Source organism: Microtus ochrogaster, chromosome 16, assembly GCF_000317375.1.
Source record: "Microtus ochrogaster isolate Prairie Vole_2 chromosome 16, MicOch1.0, whole genome shotgun sequence".
Lineage (NCBI taxonomy): Eukaryota > Metazoa > Chordata > Mammalia > Rodentia > Cricetidae > Microtus > Microtus ochrogaster.
This window is the reverse complement of record NC_022018.1, coordinates 56,261,503-56,271,064: the sequence shown is the minus strand read 5'-3', so window position 1 is coordinate 56,271,064 and position 9,562 is coordinate 56,261,503. Positions and strand designations below refer to the sequence as shown.

General features: G+C 45.2%; 1 protein-coding gene across 1 annotated transcript in view; it reads left to right on the top strand.

Moving 5' to 3' along the window:
- Positions 1–7,494: 7,494 nt before the first annotated feature.
- Positions 7,495–9,562, top strand: part of Lman2 (lectin, mannose binding 2) — an 18,453-nt gene continuing 16,385 nt past the window's right edge. Inside the window, exons 1-2 of the mRNA XM_005355234.2 lie at positions 7,495–7,900; positions 8,050–8,168. Of these exons, the coding sequence (XP_005355291.1) occupies positions 7,699–7,900; positions 8,050–8,168 (321 nt within the window). The 5' untranslated portion in view covers positions 7,495–7,698. The remainder of the gene's footprint in view (positions 7,901–8,049; positions 8,169–9,562) is intronic.

Genomic DNA, 9,562 nt, shown 5'->3' with positions numbered 1-9,562 from the left:
GGCTGTGTCTTGTCTTATAAAGGACACTTATCCCATCACAATGGATCCATCCTCGTTATGATGTATTTTCTGTGCAAAGGCCCCGTCTCCAATATTTCTAAATACTATAAAATGAGTGGATAGTTTTCCAACATGTGCAGAGGAAAATATTCTTTGAAAAAGTTTATTTCACCAATTTATTATTTATTGGATGTGTGGGTACATGTTCATGCTGTGGTAGAAGTCAGAGGCTGACTATCAGGCGGTGGTTCTCTCATCTCTCCAGTTGGGTTCTGGGGATAAAACTCAGATCATCAGTCTTGGTAGCGAGTAGTCCCCTACCTGCTGAGCCATCTCGTCGGCCTTACCCCAACGTTTTGAGAAAAGTGAGAACTATGTGTTTTGTTTTAGAGATTTCTTTTATTTATTAATCATTATTATTACTTCATTATTTTGTGTGTATGTATGTATGTGAATGTATGTTCCAGTGCATGAGAAGGCTTGATGTGTCTGATACACTGGAGCTGGAGTAACAGGCAATTGTGAGCTGCTTGATGTGGGTGCTGGGAACTGAACCCAGGCCATCTTCAAAAGCAGTATACACTCTTAACCGCTGGACCATCTCCAGCCCTAAGGTCTCACTGTGTCTCCTAGATGGGCCTTGGACTTCTGGGTTCATGGACTTCTTCTGCCTCTGTCTGTCTTTCCTGGCTGGATAGAGAAGAAGGTGAGACTCCAGTGCAGTGGTTCCCAACCCTCCTAATGTTGTGGCCCTTTAACATAGTTCCTCACATTATAGTGACCCCAACCATGAAGTTATTGTATTGCTTCTTCATCACTGTAATTTTGCTGCTGTTACGAATCGTAATGTAAATATCCTATAAGCAGCATAGCTGAAGTACAACCAAAGGGGTCTCGACCCACAGGTTGAGAACTACTTCCCTAGAGATTCTTGGAGCCACAAGAAGAAATAAGCAGCTGGGTGGTGACTGTGCGCACTTTTAATCCCAGCACTCAGGAGGCAGAGACAGGCAAGTCTCTGTGAGTTCAAAGCCAGCCTAGTCTACAGAGTGAGTTCAAGGACAAGTTCCAAAGCTACAGAGAAACCTTGTCTTGAAAAGAAGAAGAACAAGAAGAAGAAGAAGAAGAAGAAGAAGAAGAAGAAGAAGAAGAAGAAGAAGAAGAAGAAGAAGAAGAAGAAGCAGGGTCTATGTTTCAGTGCATGGAGGCATGTCATTCATCAACCTGGAACACCAGTTTGGATAATTCTGAGAGCCCTCAGAAACAAACTTGGAGTCATTGTACACAGTAGACTCTATTTGTTATAGCACTTAGCACAACCCTAGTTTTTTGCCTCTTTCTGGATGCCTTGCTTCTGGCCACCCAGGCAGGAATTAGAAGAGTGTGAAGGTGGGTCTGCTTCACAGGCTGGAGCAGTGACAAAGACGATCTCATTACAGTGCCTATGTGTTGTCGAATATTAATTAAAGATGTGTAGCCGGGCGGTGGTGGCGCACGCCTTTAATCCCAGCACTCGGGAGGCAGAGGCAGGCGGATCTCTGTGAGTTCGAGACCAGCCTGGTCTACAGAGCTAGTTCCAGGACAGGCTCCAAAACCACAGAGAAACCCTGTCTCGAAAAACCAAAAAAAAAAAAAAAAAAAAGATGTGTTACATTTGTTTATGTTGAGGAAAATTTGTTTAATAATGCAACAATGTTTTGCATTTGTTTAACTCTGTGAAGCTGTGTTACTTTGCTTGTCTAAAATACCTGATTGGTCTAATAAAGAGCAAAAAGGCCAAAAGTAAGGCAGGAGAAGGAATAGGTGGGACTGGCAGGCAGAGAGAATAAATCGGAGAAATCTGGGAAAAGAGATCTAGGAGTGAGAAGAAGGAGGAGGACTCCAGCTACACAGCAAGCCATGGAGTAAGAAGTAAAGAAGAGATATACAGAAATAGGGAAAGGTAAAAGCCCAGAGGCAAAAGGTAGGCAGGATAATTTAAGAAAAGTTGACTAAAAATAAGCCAAGCTAAAGTCAGACATTTATAAGTAGCAATAAGCCTCCATGTGATTATTTAGGAGCTGGGTGGTGGGCCCCCAAAGAGTAAAAGAGTATAAAAAACTCCAACACTACATATGGGCTTGATGTGGGATACCCTTTTGTATGCTGTAAATATGTTCTATTAGCATTGGTTAATAAAGAAGCTGCCTTGGCTTATGGCAGGGGAGAATATAGCCAGGCTGGAAGAGATAATGTGGAGCAAGTAGGTGGAGTCAGAGAGATGCCATGTAGCTGCTGAAGGAGAAAGATGCCAGGATCTTACTGGTAAGCCACAACTTTGTTGTGATACATAGAATAATAGAAATGGGTTAATTTAAGATGTAAGAGCTAGCTAGGAATATACCTAATCTATTGGTCAAATAATGTTGTAATTAATATAGCTTCTGTGTGATTATTCAGGTTTGGGCAGTCTCCATTTACATGGGCTGAGGATGTAGTTCATTGGTAGAGGTCTTGCCTAACATGTATGAAGCCCTAGATTCAGTCCCCCAGCACTGTATAAAACTAGCTATGGCACTGCACACCTGTGATCCCAGCAATAGAGGCTGGAGGAACAGGGAGTTCAAGGTCATCCTCTGTTACATAACTAATTTGAGGCCAGCTAAGCTACAGGTTACCTCATCTAAAACATACAAGAGTTTATGTAGCAGCTCATTCCTATATTCTTAGCACTCAGGAGCCTGAGGCAGTAGAATTGCCATGAATGGCCAGTCTGGGCTACTAACGTGCTTATGAAGCTAGAGAGGTAGCTTGCAAATACAGTGCTTGTGTCGACATTTGCAAAGCCTTGGATTGGATGCCCAACATTAGACTAACGAGAGAATAACAAGCCTGTGAGGGAGCTTATGTGGCAAGACTAAAACATGTCTGCCTTCACTACCTAAGCTTGACTGTCCTGAAACCTGCTCTGTAGATGGGGCTGGCCCCAAACTTGGAGGTCTGCCCACCTCTGCCTTCCTGGGACTGGTATTAGAGATCTGCCCCATCACACCTGACTCTAAGCTCTTTTTAGTTCATGTTCCAGCCCTAGTAAAGCAGCAGAACTTGGCAGCCTTGGCCACTTAGGTCCAGTTTTAGAGTTAAGGACGGAAGAAACAGGTTATGGAATTTGCCACCAAGACTAAAGAAAGCTAACGAGGCCAGACACGTGTCAGGGGTGTCCCTGGATGTAGGTCTGGAGAGGCCATTGTGGGAAGCTGTGCAGTTGAAGCCTGGAGACCTATTCAGCTTGCAATGCTTGCTTTGCCCTTTTCTTCAGTCTGGGACCTCAGCACACAGAGTAGGTCTTCCCTGTTCAGCTACACTGTTCTGGAAATCCCTTCATAGACATACCCAGAGTTGTGTCTCGAAGGTGAGTCTAAATTCAGTCAAGCTGATGGAGAAGATGAACTGTTACACCATTTCTCCACCATGGATTCCCAACACATCTTTGCTTTCTTGATTGAGACAGGGCCTCAGGTAGCCCTCAGCTGGCCCCAGACTCCTTACATGTCTGAGGATGACCTGAATTCCTTATCCTCCTGCCTCTACTTCTCAAAGTGCAGGGATTACAGGAATGTGCTACCATGCCCAAATACCACAGATTTCTTATCTGTTCCTTAAGTTTGTACCTCTAGCTCCAGTTCCCTCTGTTGAGAAAGACTTCTCAGGTAAACTCATGCTCATTCTTCATGAGCCAATTTCAAGTTCTAGAACAAACATTCTTTTTTTAAAATTTATTTATTTATTAAGTATGCAATATTCTGTCTGCATATATGCCTGCAGGCCAGAAGAGAACACCGGATCTCATTACAGATGGTTGTGAACCACCATGTGGTTGCTGGGAATTGAACTTAGGACCTTCGGAAGAGCAGGCAATGCTCTTAACCGCTGAGCAATCTCTCCAGCCCTAGAACAAATATTCTTTCACCAGTTAATTTCTTCTCAAATTCTTGGGACTCAGTTGTGAATGTACCTGACAAACTCAGCCCTCAATTAAAGCCCAGTGGGATGCCCACATCCTAGTTTGCATAGGCATAGTTAAGTCTCTGGAAGAGGGGCTATTAGGAGCTGAGAGCAGAGGGCTTTTGTTGTATATGTATGCTTGCTTTCTCTGTATCTATGTGCATATGCACACACATATTTATAAACATAGCCCCCATATCAGCAGGATCTGCGATACTGGTGGTTTAACTAACTATAGATGGAAGATATTCAGACGAAATTGTTTCTTGTCTTAGTCATGGTTACTATTGCTATGATAAAACACCATGATCAAAAGCAGCTTGGGGAGGAAAGGGTTTATTTGGCTTACAGTTCCATATCACTGACTGTTCATTGCTGAAGGAAGTCAGGACAGGAACTCAAAGAGGGCAGGAACCTGGAGGCAGGAGCTGATGCAGAGGCCATGGAGGAAAACTGTTTACTGGCTTGCTCCTCATGGTTTGCTCAGTTTGTTTTCTGATAGAATCTGCAGCCACCAGCCCAGAGATGGCACTACCCACAATGGGCTGGGCCCTCCCACATCAATCACTAATTAAGAAAATGCCCTATATCTGTATCTTATGGAGGTATTTCCTCAACTGAGGTTCCCTCTTTTCAAAGGACTCTAGTTTGTGTCAAGCTGACATAAAACTAGACAGCACACTGCTTACTGCACACATACAAACTTTTCTTATCATCCTCTGTCAACACCACTATTACTGACAATTAACGCTGTATTAAGTATTATATGTAATCTAGAGAAGGTTGTAGGCCATGCACAGTGGCGCATACCTTCAATTCCAGTACTCAGAAAGGGGAAACAGGTAGGTCTTTGTGAGTTTGAGGCCAGCCTGTTCTACACAGGGAATTTCCAGGCCAGCCAGGGCTATTTAATGATACTTTGTCTCAAAAAACAAAACAACAACAACAAAAAAATTCCAACCCAAAAAAAAAAAAAACCTCCAAAACAAAAACCAAACAACACACACACCTTTAATCCCAGCACTCAGGAGGCAGCAGGGGAATCTCTGTGAGTTCGAGGCCAGCCTGGTCTACACAGTGAGTTCTAGGACAGCCAGGGCTGTTACACGGAGCCTTGTCTCAAAAACAAAACAAAAAAAAAAAAACAAAACAAAACCAAACAAACAAAAAAGCAAACAACAAAAGTATATTGGAAGATGTACATAGGTTATATGGAAATACTGTAACCATTTTACATAAGGAGTTTGAGTATCTGTGGAATTTGGGGGAAAAAAGTCTGGAACCAATCCCCTGCACACACAAGACACAAGCTGTATTTGCAAACACCTTACCAAAGTATATTACTAGCTGAGCATGATGATACAGGCTTATAGGCCCAGCACTAGGGCACCTGAGACCAGAGATTTGCTGAGTTTGAGGCTAGCTTGGTTCAACATAGTAAGATCAAGCCATTGCAAACTATAGTGACCTTGCCTCAGAATAAAACAGAATGAAAAACAAAACTAAAAGTGTAACAAACGAACCTGGCAGCCTGTATCTATAACATAAACAATTTATTCACATTAATCCAGACCATTATTCAAGGTCAGGCCCAGGCTGGAAGACAAAGGTGTTTGTTCATGGGCAGTTCAAATCACCTCTAATTGTTAACATTCTTATGAGAATACGGGCCTAGATTTGCAATGTTTCATGAAAAAGTGGAAATTGGGATTTCTTTTTTAAGATTAAGAAGAATCAGTTCATGTGTGTTTGTGTGTATGTGTTCATATAAGTATGGGTGTCCATGGAGGCCAGAAGTGGGTGCTGGAGCCCCTGAAAATGGAGTTATATATGCTTGGTTTAGAAATATCCAAAGTGAGTCCTGGAAACTGAACCCTGGTCCTCCGAAAAAGCAGCGAAGAGTCCGAGGATAAGAATATAAAAACGTAGATTCCAGAAAAAAGAATGTATAAATAAAGAAATATAAAATTGTAAGCCTAGGAGAATGAGAACAGACTGTCAGCTGCTTTCTCAGCAACTTAAGGATTAGCTATTAACAGTGGATGACTTATAGCTCTGTCTGCAAGGTTGCAGTGGCCCTCTGCGAACTGAGGGTCAGCTTTTAGATACTCCCACCTGCCTGCCACTCATGACCAGCAACTGATGTGAGCTGAGTTAACTTTTAAATGATGGGATGTACCTGACTTTTTGGTTGTACATCGTCCCTTACCCTGCTAAGCAAAACTGGCAGTATCAGGGGAGCACAGAACTTTGGTAAACAACAGCCAAAAGTGTCAGAGAGAAACAATGGGCTAAATACAAACACTAGTTTAACTGAAAAACCCTGTTAATGGAATAATGGAAATTGTTAAAAAAAAAAAAAGCAATTTGTATCTGAGTTTTACCTTGAGATTGTAAAAAAATGTTTTGTTAATGCCTAATGCTTGCTTCTTGCTATAAAAAGGAAACAGCCCATTGCCACAACCCTACAGTCCATCTCTGGCTGTGGTCTCAGCTAGCTGACAAGCTTTTTGTGCCACATGTAGGTTTTTTTTTTAATTTCATTTTTTTTTTCCTCGAATAAAGTTTGCTTTTGGTTTAATAGACTTTGGTGGTCTGTCCCCATCTTTGTGCGACCCCCGTGGACCCAGCAGCAGCAAGCACTCCTAACCCCAGGTTTTCTAATGTAAATTTAAGTGCCTTGACAAAAAATATTGGCAGTTGAATCTTTTTTTTTCAATATTTATTTATTTATTATGCATACAATATTCTGTCTGTGTGTATGCCTACAGGTCAGAAGAGGGCACCAGACCCCATTACAGATGGCTGTGAGCCACCATGTGGTTGCTGGGAATTGAACTCAGGACCTTTGGGAGAGCAGGCAATGCTCTTAACCTCTGAGCCATCTCTCCAGCCCCTGAATCTTTTACTAAATAGATTAGCAGGTAAAATAGAACTGCATTTTACAGACCACCATTGCCCAACTATCCAGAGCCAGCTGTCCTGAATCTTTCACAGGCACTCTGTGTGGCAACACAAACTGATCTGGAGCTAGATGACTTCTGGCATTCACTGAGGTTCAAGGCCAGGATCTGGTCTGTTCCTGCTTCAATCTGACTGTGCCTGAGTAATTAGGGGTAGTGGGGGGCTCTCAAATAACTGGGCTCTTTTTAAGTCTCCAGAGGAAGTGGCATTAGCTCGGAGGAGGCTTAAAGGTTTGCTCCACCCACCAGGTCCAAGAGGCCTCTGGGACTGAACTCTAGGCTTTCTACTTCACCCCAGGGCTGCTTTTCCCGCTCTCCTGGGAAAGGTCATTTCAAAGACAGCGTCTAAGGCCAAAGGTTTAGGATCGAGAAGCCGCGGTGCGTCCAGGAAAACTACAAGTTCCAGCATGCTTTACTTTGAAGACGCCGTTCGCTCTCCTCCTTCTCATCCAAGTCCTCTACTTCTTGTTGGCCCTCAAGCCTAACGTGCTGATCCATGATTGGTTGGATTCCTTGTCGCTCGGAAGAACTCTTTGTCGTGGCCGGCTGACAGGAGACCAGGAATCCCTAAAGTTATGGAACCGCGCTCTACTAGGATAGGAGGTTGCCCAGCCAATAAGGCTGCCGTGCCTCTGACCGTGAGGCTTTCCTTTTTAACTCTCTAGTTTGGAGGGCTTCCGGCCGGAGACCATTAGCAAAGACACCCGGAAGGCGGAAGTCCCAGAGCGGAAGTGGCCGAGAGAAAAGGAGAATGGCGGCCGAGACCTGGCTTTGGCGCTGGGGCTGGGGCTGGGGTCAGCGGTGCCCAGGGAGGCCTGGGCTTCCTGGCCCCGGCCCAGGCCCCACTACACTTCTCCATTTTCTTCTGTTGCTGGGGCAGGTGGCTGCGGATATAACCGACGGCAACAGTGAACACCTTAAGCGGGAGCACTCGCTCATCAAGCCCTACCAAGGTGAGGCCCGCAGCAGGGATAAGTGAAGGGTGAGGTCGCGGCCCTGGAGTTGGCTGGAGGAGGGCATGCCCTATTTGTTGAGCAGAGCAGCTCTGGAGGTTTCTGGCGAGGCCTTTTGGGCACCTGTCGATGTCGGTCTCTGTCCGCAGGGGTCGGTTCCAGTTCCATGCCGCTCTGGGACTTCCAAGGCAGCACCATGCTTACTAGCCAGTACGTGCGTCTGACCCCTGACGAGCGCAGCAAAGAGGGCTCGATTTGGAACCACCAGGTGAGTCCTTGCCAAGAGGCTTGACGTAGCGTTCAGTGATCCAGTAATCTCTGCCTCAGCAGCCGAGCTTAGTTAATACACATGCCAATTCGTCCCGCCGAGTTTCGGCCCTGGTCACACAAGTAGTAAAAGAATCCACAATGTGTCGTTACCGTGTGTCAGAAGCCGTGCCTGACACTATTTCTTCAGAAGCCATGCAAGGTAAGTAATGAGGTCCACATTTTAATGACTTAAGAAGCAAGTAGCTAAGGTTCTTAGCTTTTAAGTTGAGCGTTCCTAAAGTCCCATAACAAGAAGTGAGAGGAGTTGTCAGCCTAAATTGAACTCACTTGATCGCGGGATGGATGAAACTGTGTCGTTATTGAGTGTTTTGCTGTGTGTTGGGTACTGACTTTGCCACACTTTGTCAGATTAAATTCTCAAACGAGGTATGTTTGCGTTGTGCGGAGGCAGACTAGCCAGTGAGTGGCGTAAATAGTGTTTCAGCTGATCTTCCTGATCCCCTCCCTCAGCAGTTCATTTGATACACGTGATGCCTTTTAGTTGGACGTGGGAGAACCCCTTTGACATGCTTCACAGACCCGATTCCCGGTCTCAGTGCTTGGTTGAGGGTCTTGTCTTCAGTATTTTCGCTGGACTGGTGGTGGCCTTTGCCTTGGGGTCAGGAGCCTGAGATGCCATTGTCTTGTCATGTGGGAGCAGTGCCATGCAATGCCTACACTGAGAAAGAGTTGGTTGGGAAAGGGAGGAGGGAACAATTTGGGAATAGGTCATGGCTTGAAAAGAAACCGGCCTTGCCTAGCCTGATCTAACCCTTCCTCCACCCACACTGTTGGCCGGGGGCCTACTTTTCTCCGTCACTGTGCTATCTTAGCCCTTCTGGCTGATTTTGTCATTTAGTTCCGGAAGACCACACTGTCCTTGTGTCTCCTCATTTGGTGTCCCCTCAGCACCTCCTCTCTTTCTGCCCTGTGCCCCCACACTGCTGCTGGGGCATCTGTGGATTCTTTCTTTATTCGGCTTGGCTCTGCTCCGCACAGCCTGAGGGCTTCGTGAATGGGAAACTACATTATGTCCGCACAGTCTGTCCAGTCCTTCTGTCAGTTGGTTCCAGCCTGTCTGTAGCTGCCTTCTTCCCGCAGAACCTTTGTGCTTGTCCCAGACTCCTGGTTGTTCGTGACCGCTCCTCGGTTACTTCTCATCTCTTAAGTCCGGGTTCAAATGCCACACACTCCGAGTCCTTGAGTAATTATCTCAAACCACCCCCCACCCTCCAATCACAGGGATCACATCGTTCTGTCTTAGGCTTTCTTTTTTTTTTTTTGGTTTTTCGAGACAGGGTTTCTCTGCGGCTTTGGAGCCTGTCCTGGAACTAGCTCTGTAGACCAGGCTGG